Below are 16,437 nucleotides of genomic sequence, written 5' to 3' on the forward strand. Positions count from 1 at the left end.
GAAAAACCAATCCTGGAACAAAAAAACTTTCCCACTAAACTCTCCTGACATTCATGCACTTGCAAGGGAGAACATATTTGATTTAAAAAGTCTTACCTCTACTGCTATGTTTTGGTTATGTAGAGAGGTAACATGTCTAATTGTTGTATTCCAAAATGTTTGTTTCACTACATTCATAGCAAAAAAAAATTGTTTTTCAATGCATCAGTGATAAAAGTTGAGTTTAAAAACAGAACAAAACAGATCTGAATATAGCTAACGTATTGGGGTGATAACTTCCTCCCCTCTAGCCGGCTTTGCCTCTTAAGCATATAGGTATTTTCCTTGTTGTTAAAGAGCAACGTTTTCACGCAATTTTATTTATATTTATGGCTTGTATGTGGCCGACAAAAAATATATCTGTGAAAACAGGGACAGGGTTCCTCAATATCTGTCTGCAGAGAGAATTAGTGAAAATCCAGTCCATCATTGCTGGAGTTCCAGCAGCTGATATTGACCTGAAAGAAATCTCCAGGAGAGAGATAGGTGTGCATCCCTAGACGCACAGAGTGAAGGCTCTGCATTCCCTCCTTCTAGATCGGAAGGAAAGAGCCCTCCCCCATGGCGGAGGGGGTCACAAGTGTCCGTGGGTGTAACAGTGTAAGGGCTGTGGGGGAGGACTGGCAGCTGAGGGGGTACAATGCAGGAAATCTGGAGCTGGGAACATTCTGGCCCCGGGCCACCCTGCAGCCAGGTGATTTTGTATTTACTTGCCAGAGTAAGAAAATATTGCAGGAAAACAAAGTGTCTCCTCTGTAGTGCTACCCCAGGGTTGGCTTTTCCTTGGACTGCTCGAGATGGATGCTTTCTGGTTTTAGAAATCTGTCCTGATACACAAAGAGCAAAGCTTCGGTGGGCAATGGGAAACAGAGTGGGGGAATGCAACAGTTTGCAAACATGCACATCTCTCAACATATATGGGAGATTTTGCTGTTAAAATAAACACATCTGAGTGATAATTCAGATGCTTGTCATAAACGCTAAGATCTTTAATAACGAATGAATGTACAAGTGACACAGTAGGTGCTACAGATACTGTACCTCAACATGGGTGTATAAACCACTTCATAACGTCAGGCACATCACTGAAACCTGTAGCCCAAACCAACCCTCATAAGGGATGCCCATGGCATAAGAAAAGGTTAACATTTCTGGAGGTACAATACCCATTTGTCATTCATTTACCCCCCTTTTCTAAGCTTTTTTTTTTTTTTGCATCTTTCTTGAGCATTTTTTGCTTTTAAATTCCATTTCTGTATTCCAAGCAGTAATAAATACTCAATGGCTTAGAAAAAGAAGAATTCTTGGGCCACTGCTAAGTTACAGTCTAAAGGCTGAAGACTACATTGCCTAAAAGAGATCTTCAAGTATGCTCCTGTGACTCAGAGTACAACAGTAGTACCTTATTGCACATCGCTTCTCAAGAGCCTCTCTTCAGGAGGGCGGCCCGGCGGGCTTGGGCGCGGGGCAGCGCACCGCCCGGAGCCCGGGCAGGACCACCTTCCCCTTGCGGTGCAGGTCGCCCAGGGCGCCGGTGTTCAGCCGCTGCACCAGCAGTTTCTCGTAGAGCAGCGGGTGGTAGGCGCCGAGTGTGCACGCCGCGTCGTAGTACAGCTCGTGGTAGTGGCACAGCTCCGTCTGCCGGATGGACGGGATGTATTCATACACGTGCACTTCGCTGCACAGGGACATCATGATGAGGATTCCTGCGGCGGAGAGAAAATTAGAAGCAGTGGAACAACTCCAAGCGGGAGCGAGGATGTTTTGGAGCGTGGTGGTGGGAGTGACTGTAGGATGCACACTTGCTCTGCACTCGTTCGTTTCCTGTTACTTATACATTTGCAGTGTTAGAACCTCCAGCAGGTGGCCTGTCTGCGGTTCATGGGGTGCGGGGGCCTACGGAGATGTGACACACATTCACACGTCTGGTGGATTATCATGGGCGGGGCAGCGAGAAAGGAGGAGACAAAGGTACTGAACTTAACAAGCGGCAGTCTAGTGAGTGGCAGGTCTGAATTCCCCAAATTGGACAACCATGCGTCACAGTCCACACGCAGGTCCTGTTCTCATTTGCGAGAGTAGTTTACGAAGAAACAGGTTAGAAAAAAACTGACTATAAAATAGTTGCTTGATTATAACTGATTATAAGACAGTTGTTTGAAAAGAAAGAAATGGGATTGGGGACGCAGATGTTAAGATTCATATTATCAAAATTATTTATCTCCCTGGAACTGTCAGTATTAAAGTTGCTTTAACTGACTTTTCTTTCTTTTTCTTTCTTTCTTTCTTTCTTTCTTTCTTTCTTTCTTTCTTTCTTTCTTTCTTTCTTTCTTTCTTTCTTTCTTTTTCTTTCTTTGTTCTTTCTTCCTTCCTTCCTTCCTTCCTTTTCTTTTTCTCTCGTTTTTAATGTTTCAAATAGAGACCCATCAAACCTTATCCTCACTGAGCAAATCTAGTTCTTGATCTAGAAGGGCTAAATGGTTTTCTTTCTCCCCAGCACCACCAACATCTTTGTTCATATCCTTTAAACTTAAAAAATATATATGCTTATCCTTTTTATGAAAGAGGGATCCTTTCTTACGAAAAAACACAGTCACAACAGTTACATCCTGTTAAATGGCAACATCTATCTGCAGAGGATAATCATATTTCTAATTAATCAACCATGAAAATCCTCACAACCAGAGAAAGTCATGCATGAGGGCCACCGGGAGAGAAGAGAGAAGGGGACGAATTTTGCCTGGGGATCCAGAGGAGTTGCTCAAGGAGGTGAGCCTGAACCTCCTAGGCTGCCTGGCAGACAAGGGGAGGAAGAGAAGCAGGAGAAGGGGTGCTGGTCCACAGGTGACAATGGCATCCTGTTTAGAAGCCTTTTAAAGGTGTGACTTGAGAGCCAGGACACAGTATTGTGGCTGAAAATAAAACACATTCCTAACAGAGAGAAGGAGGTGCTTCATTTCAAATTCTAAGAAGCAAAACTGTCCTCAAGAGCTCTGTCAAAACTTCAAGTTACTGGTCTGTTCCTTTCCTTTTCCTCCCACAACCCATTTCCTCCTCCTCTCCATTGGCTGACCTACTGCTGGGTTGCAGCCCCTTCCTTGGGATGACCAAAGGTAACAGCAATTCAGGGGGAGCAAGGACCAGCACCTCACTCCAGAAGTCACCGAGGAGAGTGGGTATCAACACCTAAACATGCAACACAGGCGATAAAGAAGTCTCTCTCCTTCTGATGAGCAATTACAGCTCTAGAAATATTTTTTCTCTCCTCCTCATAAAATCATCTACTGATTGACATGGTGAATGAGAAAGCCATGCGCCCAGGGAGCATTAAAATTCCCCCTTTGATCCCAGTTACTTTACACCTGCAACAAACAAGAACCCCTCTGATGTGTACGTTCTTTCTCGATGAGCATCACAGGGCCCGTGTCTATGGAGCTGAGGAGGGCATCAGTGTTTTCTAATCAGGAGCTATGGAACAAGGTCCTGTACGGTATTGCCCTGGAGCAGGCAGCCCTCCCTCCCCGGGGCATGGTGTGATGTGCGGAGGAACCACATCAAAGGATCCTAGACACCCCTCGCATACTTAGACGCTTTCCATTAATACAATTAATAAAAACAACTTTCAGTTGAAGAGGCTTCAAGGGTGTCTTACACAAAGGCATCTCAAAAACTAGCAATGGAACTGTACTTAGAAACCACAGGTCTCTGTTACCTGGGGTGTGTTGGGAGCCAAGGACACAACCTCCTCCCTGAGGGCTGAAGTCACACGTGTAAGAGCTGTCACCTTTGCAACTTTGGTCCTTAGAGTGGATGGCTTTCAAAAGTTAACCTTATACTTCAGAAATGTATTAGCCACATTATTGGCCCTCCTCCTAAAGCAGTTCTCAAACTTTGGCACGAAAAAGAATGATCCGGGTAGCTTGCTAAGTGTCCATTCCTGGGACTTGTCCCCATTTCCATAGATTTGGGTTCCACTGGTTTGTGTTGGGATTTAGGAAATTGCATTTTTTAACAAATGTTCCTAAGCTATTTGTGGTGAAGGACCATTGGCGGGGGGGGGGGGGGGGTTCAATTTAATCATGAACCTTTATTTTGTAAAATACAGTATAATGATTTACTAGAAAAATTATCACATATTTGCATGCCATGCTCTGTCAAGTTACTACAGAAGTTTGTAAATACTTTCAGTTTCTACAATGATCTACTTGTAGACCAATGACTAATGTTTCCAGACCAATGCTGGTCCACTTCCCATGCTTTGAGGACCATCTTTGAGGACCATGCTGGTCTAACACAATATTCTTTGAAGAAGTCTGCTCTAAGGGACTCCCATGCTGTTTCCTAAGTAGCTAGACATTCTACAGGTTAGATTAAATCTAGAGCTGAATTGCCACCCACACCCAAGTGAGAAAATCCTTGGGTAGTTTCTCTAGTCCTTGTTATTGCCTTGGTCTCAAAAAGCAACTACTAAGGGGCACCTGGGTGGTTCATCTGATTAGCGTCCCAACTCTTGATTTTGGCTCAGATCACAATCTCAGGATCATGAGATCAAGCCCCACATTGGGCTCTGTGCTAGGCATGGAGCCTGCTTAAGATTCTCTCTCTCTCCTTCTCCCTCCGCTCCTCCCTGCTCGTGCCCTCTCTCTAAAAAAAAAAAAAAAAGAAAAGAGTATCTATTAAGATCTTTGAATCTTTTTTTTAAAAGATTTTATTTATTTATTTGACAGAGAGAGACACAGCAAGAGAGGGAACACAGCAGGGGGAGTGGAAGAGGGAGAAGCAGGCTTCCCACGGAGCAGGGAGCCCGATGCGGGGCTCAATCCCAGGACCCTGAGATCATGATCTGAGCCAAAAAGATGCTTAACGACTCAGCCACCCAGGTGCCCCAAGATCTTTAAATCTTAATAGATATTTCCCAGAGAAAATGTTCACTCTTGCTGCTGGTTAATTATTACTTTTTTTTAAAGATTTTATTTATTTATTTGAGAGAGAGAGAGAGTGAAAGTGAATGAGCACAAGCGGGGTGAGGGGCAGAGGGAAAGGCAGACTCCCCGCCAAGCAGGGAGCTGACTCAGAGCTCGATCCCAGGACTCCGGGATCATGACCTAAGCTGAAGATAGACGCTTAACTGACTGAGCCACCCAGGCACCCCTAATTATTACATTTTAAATCATGCGTTTGTTAGATACACAATATAAATTTTGTCAGGAGACTAGGCAAGAAGTTAGTTTCACTGCAAGTAAATAGGTACATTTTAGCATTCTCATATATAAATACCTTGTATTTTAAAATAACGTCTAGAGCTTCAGAAATGCAGAAACTTGGCAGTTAGTTCATGATAGTCCAAGATGGAGGCCAAGAGAGGTTAAGAAAGTGTGAGTTCTTGCCTTGAGTTATCTGCACAATTCCTCCTGATCTTCTCCCTATCTGATACAGACTTACAACAGCAGTTGTCCATCCTATCGTGCACTCATATGAACTTGTGACTTCCAGTAACCATGAGCCTAGAGCATCCTAAAACTTAGCGGCAGAACCTGCTCTACATGTTTAAATGGCAGCCATAGCTGTAGTGCTGATATCACAACTGGTATGGCAGCCCCTTCAAAGGGAAGGGAAAATTAATTTACAATTTGTTGGGTGCATGTGAAAAGTGGACCAGACCGATGGAACCAAAGCTGGAGAATACTTTTCTTATTTTGAACTTTTTTCAGACAGCATGGTCAATTCATTGGCATACGCATACTCTGTTTTTTGATTTATTCAGGCCATTATTACACATTGTTTTGAGTTTAGAGTCAGACTCTGTCATATAATAAATACTGAAAATCACTATTACTAAATGTGGTCAAATCTATACATCAGTTATCCAATGAGTGAATAGTACTTAGCCAAACACAAAATCCTAAAGACAAAATTTCTTCTTGTTTTGCAAAAAGGAACTAGGTAGACATCAATATTTGGAGTTCTAGAATAGCCCTGGCACAGTTCACAGGGTGTGTGTTAGGGAACAGGGTGTGTGGGTGTAGACACCGCAGTGAGGCAAGGTTGGGACAGGGCTGGGAAAGATCAAAGCCTTCACATTCTGCTGGAGGCCTCTTCAATTAAATTCAACATTTATTAAACTGGGCACAGTGCTAATCACTAGGGAATTAAGAGAAAGTTTCTTTAAGGAAAGAAAGAAAGTAAATTAAAGAACTAAGCTTTAAATTTAAAAAAGAGGTAGTGAGCACCTAACCTACAATTCTTTGGATGACCTGAAGAAAGTGTTTTACAGACTGTACTGGGAAAAAATGTTTGAGGCCTACCACCAACATTGCTTCTATAAGTGTTGTGAGGCTGAGCCCTATTATCCACCGACAACACATGGTCCTCAGACGTCCTCTGAATTACTACCAATAGAGTGCCATGTTGAGGGTCCCCAGCCCACCCTCAGGTTTGATGATTCACTAGGAGGACCCACAGGTCCCAATATTTAGTGATACTCAGCTATGATTTATTAAAGCAAAAGGATACAAGGCAAAATCAGCCAAAGTCCAGGGGGAAACTAAGGCCAAGTTTCTATTCCCAATGGAGTCACATGGGATTTGCTTAATACCCCTAGCAACACGTGAAATGCTGCCAATCAGTGAAGTTTTTGAGAGACTCAGTACTCAAGATTTTTGCTGGGAACTCATCGTGTAGGCAGTCTCTGCCTGGCACATACCAAAATTCCAGACTTCCAGAAGGAAAGCAGGTGTTCAGCATAAACCATACTGCTTACATAAACAGTCTAGGCACAGTGAACTACTCTTATCAGTTATGGGGTTGGGAACCTTCCCCAATCAAAGATCCCGGATGCCAGCCAAGGGCCAACTTTGTAAGCATGCCTTCCTAAAGATCAGCAGTCAAGCCTGCCAGGTTAAATCTTTTCTGCAAAGATACCAAAAATGGATAAATTCAAAGTATCATGTTACTTCAATATCAGTTCTCCATGCCAGACCAATGTGGGGAATTCACATCTGGTTATGCTAAAAATGTTTTTATTCTTTTTTTCATTTCCTCTCTTAGGACTGCTCAGGATTACCTAAAAGTCAAAAAGAATACAAATAATTTAATACTATGCTACTTGGTAAAGAATTTCTAAAAAATCACTTAAACTCTTATGTTAAGTAATTTTAAGGACTACCAGAAAGTAACTGCTTTCATCACTAATAAAATTTTACTGCTTTCACCCAGCATTCAAAGAATTAATACCAATCCTTCTCAAACTCTTCCAAAACACAGAGGAGATAGGAACACTTCCAAATTCATTTTATGAGGCCAGCATTACCCTGATACCAAGACCAGGCAAGGGCACTGCAATAAAAGAAAATCACAGGCCAATATCCCTGATTAACATAGGTACAAACATGCCCAACAAAATATCAGTAAACCAAATTCAACAAGACATTAAAAGGATCATACACCACAGTCAAGTGGGATTTGTTCCAGGGACATAAGGATGACTCAGCATCAATAAATCAATCAATATGATAGACCACTTTAACAAAATGAAGGATAAAAATCATATGATCATCACAGTAGATGTAGGAAAGCATTTGACAAAATTCAACATTCATTTATGATAAAAGTTCTCAACAAAATGGGTATAGAGGAAATGTACCTCAACATAATAAAGGCCATATATGACTAGCCCACAGCTACATCCTACCCAATGATGGAAAGCTGAAAGTTTTCCCTCTGAGATCAGGAACAAGACTTTTATCCAGCATAGTATGAAGTCTTAGCCAGAGCAATTAGGCAAGAAAAAGAAATAAAAGGCATTCGGATTGGAAAGGAAGAAGTAAAACTGTCACAATTTGCAGATGACATGATACTAGATATACAAAACTCTGAAAACTAGACCAATACCTGTTAGAACTAATGAATGAATTCAGTAAAGTTGCAGGATATAAAATCAATATACAAAAAAATTTGTTTTGTTTCCCTACACTAATAACAAGCTATCAGAAAGAAAAATTAAGGTAACAATCATATTTACAATTGCATTATAAACAATAAAATACCTAGGAATAAATTTAACTAAGAAGGTGAAAGATCTGCACACTGAAACCTGTAAGATACTGATGAAAGAAACTGAAGAAGACACAAATAAATGGAAAGACATTCCATGCTCATGGACTGGAAGAACTAATATTGTTAAAATATCCATACTACCCAAAGCAATCTTCAGATTCAATGCAGTCCATATCAAAACCCCAGTAGCATTTTTTCCCACAGATATAGAACAAAAAGTTCTAAAACTTTGTATGGAACCACAAAAGACCGCAAATAGCCAAAACAATTTTGAAAAAGAACAGAGCTGGAGGCAATACCCTCCCTTGATTTCAAACTATGTTACAAAGTTATAGTAATCAAAACAGTATGGTACTGGGCGCCTGGGTGGCTCAGTTGGTTAAGCGACTGCCTTCGGCTCAGGTCATGATCCTGGAGTCCCGGGATCGAGTCCCACATCGGGCTCCCTACTCAGCAGGGAGTCTGCTTCTCCCTCTGACCCTCTTCCCTCTTGTGCTCTCTCTCATTCTCTCTCTCTCAAATAAATAAATAAAATCTTTAAAAAAAAAAAACAGTATCGTACTGGCATAAAATCAGACACATAGGTCAATGGAACAGAATAGACAACCCAGAAATAAACCCAAACTTATATGGTCAAATAAATTCCAATAAAAGAGCCAAGAATATGCAATGGAGGAAGGACAGTCTCTTCAATAAATGGCATTGGGAAAACTGGACAACCACATGCAAAAGATGAAATTGGAAGGCTATCTTATACCATACACAAAAATTAACTCAAAATAGATTAAAGACTTGAATGTAAAACCTGAACCCATAAAACTCCAAGAAGAAAACATAGGTATGAGCTCCTTAACATGGGTCTTGGCAATGAATTTTTGGATTTGACACCAAAACCAAAAAGAAACAAGTAGGACTACATCAAATTAAAAAACTTCTTCAAAGCAAAGGAAACCATCAACAAAATGAAAAGGAAACCTACTGAACAGGAGAAAATATTTGTAAATCACATACCCGATAAGGTATCCAAAATACATAAAGAACTCATACAACTCAATAGGAAAAACCCCCAACAATCCAATTAAAAAATGGGCAGAAGACTGAATAGACATTTTTCTAAAGAAAACATACAGATGGCCAAGAGGTACACGAAAAGATGCTCCACATCACTCATCATGAGGGAAATGCAAATCAAAACCACAATGAGATATTATGTCACACCTGTTAGAATGGCTATCATCAAAAAGACAAGAAATAACAAGTTTTGGCAAGGATGTGGAGAAAAAGAAACCCTTGTGCACTGCTGGTGGGAATGTAAATTGGTGCAGCCACTATGGAAAACAGTATGGCAATTCCTCAAAAAAATTAAAATAGAATTATGTTATGATCCAGCAATTCCACTTCTCAGTATTTACCCAAAGAAAATGAAGCCACCTGGAAAAATATCTGCACCCCTATGTTCACTGCACTGTTATTTACAATAGCCAAGATATGGGAAACAACTTACGTGTCCTTGAAGGCATTGCTAAGTGAAGAAAGGCAAACCTAGAAGGTATTACACTACATGAAATAAGTTAGACAGAGAAAGACAAATGCCATGTGATCTCATTTATATGTGGAATAAAAAATAAAAAATAAAAAAAACCAATAAACAAAAAACACCCTCATAAATACAGAGAACAGATTGGTGGCTGCCAGAGGTGGGAGGGTGGGCAAAACAGGAGAAGGGGGTCAAAAGGTACAAACTTCCAGTTATGCAATAAATATGCCATGGGATATAACATACAGCATTGAGACTGTAGTTAATAACACTCTATTACATATTGGAAAGTTGCTAAGAGAGTAGATCTTAAAAGTTCTCATCATAAGAATAAATTCTGCAAACCAGACGTGGCGATGGATGTTAACTAAACTTACTGTGGTGATCATTTTGCAACAGAAACAATCAAATCATGATCTACACCTGAAACTAATATAATGTTGTACATCAATTAAACCTCAATATAAAAAATTCCTGCTTTTAACATGAAGCCAGACTTTTAGATAGGCAGATTAGTATTTAGACACTTTTTAATGTATTTTTCTAAGCCAATCAGACGGGCATGTAGTCAGCTTTTTAAAATCTTTAAATATAATTCAATTAACATTCAGTTTCTTTGGCCAGTTTTTATAAATGAGTCCATACTAGGTATTCATTTAAAGAAAAAAAAGGCGCACATTTTTTTTCTGGGCAATTATGACTCAAGAAGCATTCATTTGCCAAATTACATGTCTTTAAGTATTATAATGCAATCAAACCAATTAAAAAGCATTTCGACTGGTCTTAATAAAATGTCACATTATATGACTAGCAGTATAAACACTTATTTGCTCCAAAATCAGCATAAAAAGCAAACTGCAACCCATGTGCAGAGTATCAACAAATTCTGAATGAATTAGGTTTCCCCTATAAAACTCTACTTTGCATATCTAGCTTTGCATTTGATGTGTTTCCCCATTTAGTATAGTGTAATCATTTATAGCCTTGATTTTAACTGTGATTAAAATTATCTTGCTTTCACCTGGCAAAATATTTAAAGTAACATCAAAAATCGTTCAGAATGATAGAATTTTCTCCTTAATGAATATATCCTTTCAACACATGGCACAGAAGCTATGGATATAAAGAACACAATGGAAGTGACAGACAAAATATTGGCTTACATTAGTTCCAGTTAACATTTGAACATAAGTCATATGTAAGGCAAATTAGGAATTTCTGAGAATGACCAATACAACACTGCAAAACATATTTCCGAAGGAGTGGTTAGATTTATATTGTATTATTTGATGGTAATATACATTCAGGATTCATTATTCATAAGGAAATGCAAAAAGTTGTTCCTAATCAATATAATTGTGACATATTTTATGCAATCATAAATATGAATGTTAAGTGGCTGATTATTTTGTGCTAAACATCTGAGTTTGGGTGATATATTGGAAAATTAGAACCTCCAAAAGCAATACAAAATGGAGAAGAAAGTTATGACTTGCTTTTAAGCCTAGTATTCTTATGCATATTTAAGATTTTATTTATTTGATAGAGAGAGACACAGTGAGAGAGAGAACACAAGCAGGGGGAGTGGGAGAAGCAGGTTTCCCACTGAGCAGGGAGCCCGATGCGGGGCTCAATCCCAGGACCCTGGGATCATGACCTGAGCTGAAGGCAGACGCTTAATGACTGAGCCACCCAAGCGTCCCTCTTGTGCATATTTAAATAGCCTGAAATTATAGTGTCTGCATTTATGAATTCCAGAAATATTAGTTATAATTATAATCAGTAGTGGCTGCTTTTTTAAAAAAATGGCAGGATGTGCTGGTGGTTTCTACAATAAAAATATTGTCAATTGGTCCATTGTAGATTTAAGTAGAGAGTCTCCCCTCTCTGTGCTGCTGGTTGGGACCTGTGCTGCCAGGCTTGTCTGCCTGCTGGTCCTCAGGCTATGAGCCAGGGATGGTGAAGGTGGTGCCTCCTGGCATGGCTGGATGCCCTACTGCATGTAAGTGACAAACCAATCCAGCCATGCTTTATAACCCCAGGTGAGTTCACTGACCTTCTATAAAAATATCTGTCTTTATGAGAACAAAACGGAAGCCGTGGGATTCCAGGTAAATTATTCCTTATCCTCAGTCAGGCTAAGGTACAGTCCAAACGACTTCCAAGTACCAAATAACAAGATAAATCTCTAGTATCCAACTAGGGATGAAAGAAAGAAATGCTACTCATATGCGCATGAATAGCTCCCCAGTGGGCTGAAGGTAAGGAACCTAATTAGATAAAAAAGTTGTTCCAAAGAAAGAAGTCCTTATGGATCATCAAAATTACCTTGATCCATGTTACTTCCTTTTAATTTAAAAAATGCATGTGCTGTCCACCAGGGCCAAGAATCCCTTTACTGCTTCTCTAGAGAAGAGGATGGTACATGTACCACATTCCCAGTGTATCTACTAGTGTGCCTCTTTCTGTGAACTGTAAGGCTCTAATTAGAAAGTCAAAGAAAAAGCAATATGTCAATACTTAACAAACTGACATCAAAATATCATATATACTCTTTGCTCAGCACTAATACTCTTGGGAATCTATCTTAGGAAATGGTTTAAAGGAAGAAAAGTCTATGTATTCACATACAGAATAAACTCTAGTATTTTTGTACATAGGTATAATGATGACTCATTAATATAATTGTTTGAGAATATCAAATACTCTGAAACAACTCAAATACTCAACAACTAAAGAGAGGCATAAGTTATGATATTCCTATTTGATGTACTGATATGGCCTCTGTAATATCAAAATGAACAAGTCTATTTGTTTGATTATGTATCTTTTTTTTTAAGATTTTATTTATTTATTTGAGAGAGAGACACAGCAAGAAAGGGACCACAAGCAGGGGGAGCGGGAGAGGGAGAAGCAGGCTTCCCGCTGAGCAGGGAGCCGGATGCAGGTCTCAATCCCAGCACCCTGGGATCATGACCTGAGCTGAAGGCAGATGTTTAATGACTGAGCCACCCAGGCGCCCCTTGATTATGTATCTTAACAAAAGAACAGTGTTTTTATATTTGCGAATATGGTCTTATTTGATCGAGCATATGTTTTAGATGAGAAACATCACAGTAACAGTGAACAGAAAACATTAGCTATTGTACTAAGCACATGATAATTCACATATGGGAATTCAAACATAAAGGCACCACTGGGATCTTTATTTTCTCATTGAAAGACCTGAGGCTTGGAGGTTTGGAGTAACTTGTTCAAGATCACAAATTTAGTAGAGTGGTAGAACCAAGGGTTGGTTTTGGTCTCTGCAGAGCCCAAGGTGTTAACCACAGGACATAGCACACATAACTAGTGACAGGAGAAGAGGTGGGCATCCTTCTACATGTGAGACCAGCTGAATCAGACGTGAGAATCTAAGGTGGCATAAATCACAACTTCCCATTCATTTGTTCATCCCTTCATTCACTGAGCAAACATTTACTGTGCACCTGTTGTGTGGTGCCACACACTGAAGGAAGCTCATTCATTACAACAATGGTTTTTTCTTAAAGATTTATTTATTTATTTGAGAGAGAGAGTGCACATCAGTGGAGGGAGGCACAGAGGGAGAGGGAGAGAGAGAATCTCAAGCAGACTCCCTGGTGAGTGTGGAGCCCGATGGCGGGCTTGATCCCAGGATCCTGAGATCATGACCTGAGTCAAAATCAAGAGTCAGATGCTTAACTGACTGCACCGCCCAGGCGCCCCTCATTAAACAATGTTAAGAAAACAGAACTCTGTGGTCATGATTTGGAAGAGTTTAGACTATAGACTAAAATACAACCAGATGGCAGTACTGGAGGAGCTGGTGGGATTACCTGATGCTTTAAAAAAATGTTTAAATATTTAGTTATAATGTTATTTTCCCCTTTGTGTAAGGCCCACCAAGAAGACTCTTCAGTTACAATGAAAAATCTTATAAAGCAAGACAGCCAGTCTCTTCCTTCAGGTTTGGTGAAAGCTTTGGACCAATGTCTATGTTGGGATAAATAATATCTAAATCTCCTTAGGCTTACATATGTTAATAATGAGATTTCTTGAAAAGTTAGTCAAGTTTTCACTGATTTTCACATAATGATCTTGTTAACAAAAGTCAGAATATATTTACACAGTTTTATTAAAATATTTGGGGAAAGATAATTATCACTAATCAATGTCCAACTTTGAGTTAGTTTTCATGTTTAATTGCAGTGAATATTCATCTCTTTAGCAGTGACTCTTCAGAATATTTTGTTTGGTAGTAATATCGGCTTGATGTTATAAAAAAAGGAGAAATCATAGTTTAAAATATTCATTTAGAAATATGAGAGTACTAGCTTCAGTATATATCATAGATATTAAATCTTTAATAAGTATTTTATTAAATAAAGCTTGTAATGAAAGTATAGTTTAATTCACTTGATCTTAAAATGTATTTATGTTGTGTCAATATTATAAAAATTGTTCACATATGTTCTCTAATTTAGTTTAATTAATAAAGAAAGCATATTAAAATTATTAGCTTTGATAAGTCCTTTATGTATGTGAATTAGAAGTTTCTGGGGGCACCTGGGTGGCTCAGTGGGTTGAGTGTCTTCCTCTTGGTTTCAGTTCAGGTCATGATCTCAGGGTCCTGAGATCGAGCTCCACATCAGGCTCCATGCTCAGCAGGGAGTCTGTTTGAGATTCTCTCTCTCCCTCTGTCCCTCCCTCCACTTGCACTCTCTCTCTCTCTCTAAAATAAATAAATCTTTAAAAAAACAAACAAACCAAAAAAGAAACTTCTGAGATGCTTTTCCAGCAACAAAATGAGTTTCAGTGAAGAAGCTCTCAGAGTTTGTTTTCTTCAATGCTAGGTCAATGTGTTCATCAAGTCTTACACAACTTACTGCTCTTTATAATCAGAAAAGGCAGTTCCTGTTATTTGTAGATAAAACAAGAATTTATTTAGGTGCAAGTGAAATATCTGTGCCTGAATCTGATCTTACTAGGACATCTTGCCCATAAGAAAACTTCTCCGTAGGAGCTGATAATACACAGATCCCACAGAACCCAGGAAAAAGTACAATGCATACTCAGGAATTGTGATCAAAGACAATGCTGATGCAGAAATATTTCCAAGCCTGCTCTAAGGCATTCAGAATGGTGCAGTGGACAGAAGTAGTTTCTAGACTCTTCTTCCCTTCAACACTGTAGTCTCCCCTAATCCTGCAGGTTCCTTTACTCACAGTCACCTGCAGTCTGGAAGCAGGTCCTCCTGACATATCATCAGAGGGTCAGTAAGTGGTCAAACGCCAAGTCCCAATGCCCACATCATTCCCCTCACTTCATCACGTGGGCATTTTATCAAATCTCATAGCAGCACAAGAAGAAAGGTGAGTACAGTACCATAACAGAGTTTGATAGACTGTATTCACATAACTTTTCTTGTGATACATTGTTATAATTTATAATTTATGAATTCAACTTCTTCATCAGTATATATGTACAGGAAAAAACACAGTCTAAATAGGGTTTGGGACTATCTGAGGTTTTAGGCATCCACTGGGGGTCTTGGAATGTATCCTCTGCAGATAAGGTGCGGGGGGGACTATGTATTTCTTCCTCTCTTTTCCCCAGAGAAAACACACATACCCACCATAGCTCCTATCTACCAGGCAAGCCCTCGAGATTTATGTTCCATCAAGGAGAGGGCTGGTTCAGGGTTAGGGGTTCCTAATGAAGGTCCAAAAAGGATGTCATGCTTCTAGAATGGGAGATGTTGGCTGAAACTTCTGCTTGAATATTCCTGAAGGTGGTTTCCTGCAATCAATTAGAGTTGGGGACCTTGCTTATTGGTGCCAAAACTTATACTCAATCAGTATATGTAAAGAATCTGGGTCCCAAGATGATAGAATCAACCAACCAACCAAACAAAAATCCACTTTCAAGAAGACATTTACAGCCAGCTGTTATGTATGACATTTCACGAGTTTTTGAGACATGAAAGAAGTCTATCAGTAATGATAAGAGTAAATTTTTTTAAGCTATGTCTTTAAAGAAACAAAAAGAATAATGTATTGGTCACATCCTGTGTTCTCCTGAGCCAAATGCTTATCACCTTGATGGCACGTCTGTCAATACAGGATCTGCAGACAAGATTTCTAAAGTTCCTTCTAACTTTAAGATTCTAAAACGATAGGAAGGTGGTTCTCAAAGCACAGAACAAGGACCAGCAGCATTAGCATCACTTAAGAACCCGGTAGAAATGCAAATTCTTGCCCCCTCCACCTCCTCAGAAACTCTAGGATGGGCCCAGGTGTCTGTGTTTTAGAAAGGTGTGGTAGCCAGGCTTTAGCAGGGGCCCTAGGATCCCTACCTGGTGTTCCCATCTTTGGGTAGTTCCATCCCACAATAACGGGACTGACTGATGTAACAAACAGAATGTAGCCACGGTGATGGTGTATGACACCATAAAAAGTACTGTGGCCTCCTCCTTGCTCTCTCTCCGATCGCTTGCTGTAGGGAAGCCAGCTGCCATGTTGTGAGGACTTGCAAGTACACCTAGAGAGGTCCCCGTGGTGAGGAATCGAGGCCTCTGGTCAACAGCCATCTTGTGAGTGAGCCACCTATAAAACAGACCAACCAACCTACCTCCAGACAGCTGGAATGCAACCTGATGAAAGAGCATGGTGAGCCATCCAGCCAATCTGCTCCCACAATCCTGACTACAGAAACTGTACAAAATAATAAATGCTGATTCCTTCCAGGAGGTGAGTCTTAGGGTACTTTACTTCATGGCCTTAGCT

General features: G+C 40.0%; 1 protein-coding gene across 5 annotated transcripts in view; it reads right to left on the reverse strand.

Moving 5' to 3' along the window:
* Positions 1-741: 741 nt before the first annotated feature.
* ST6GAL2 (ST6 beta-galactoside alpha-2,6-sialyltransferase 2) overlaps positions 742-16,437 on the reverse strand; it is a 73,261-nt gene continuing 57,565 nt past the window's right edge. For all 5 annotated transcript variants that reach the window (XM_073896899.1, XM_073896901.1, XM_025868791.2 and 2 more), the window contains exon 6: positions 742-1,745. In XM_073896899.1, the coding sequence (XP_073753000.1) occupies positions 1,474-1,745 (272 nt within the window). In that variant the 3' untranslated portion in view covers positions 742-1,473. The remainder of the gene's footprint in view (positions 1,746-16,437) is intronic.

Source organism: Callorhinus ursinus, unplaced genomic scaffold, assembly GCF_003265705.2.
Source record: "Callorhinus ursinus isolate GAN/ISIS: 27379988/994484 unplaced genomic scaffold, GSC_fseal_2.0 scaffold10, whole genome shotgun sequence".
Classification (NCBI taxonomy): Eukaryota; Metazoa; Chordata; class Mammalia; order Carnivora; family Otariidae; genus Callorhinus; species Callorhinus ursinus.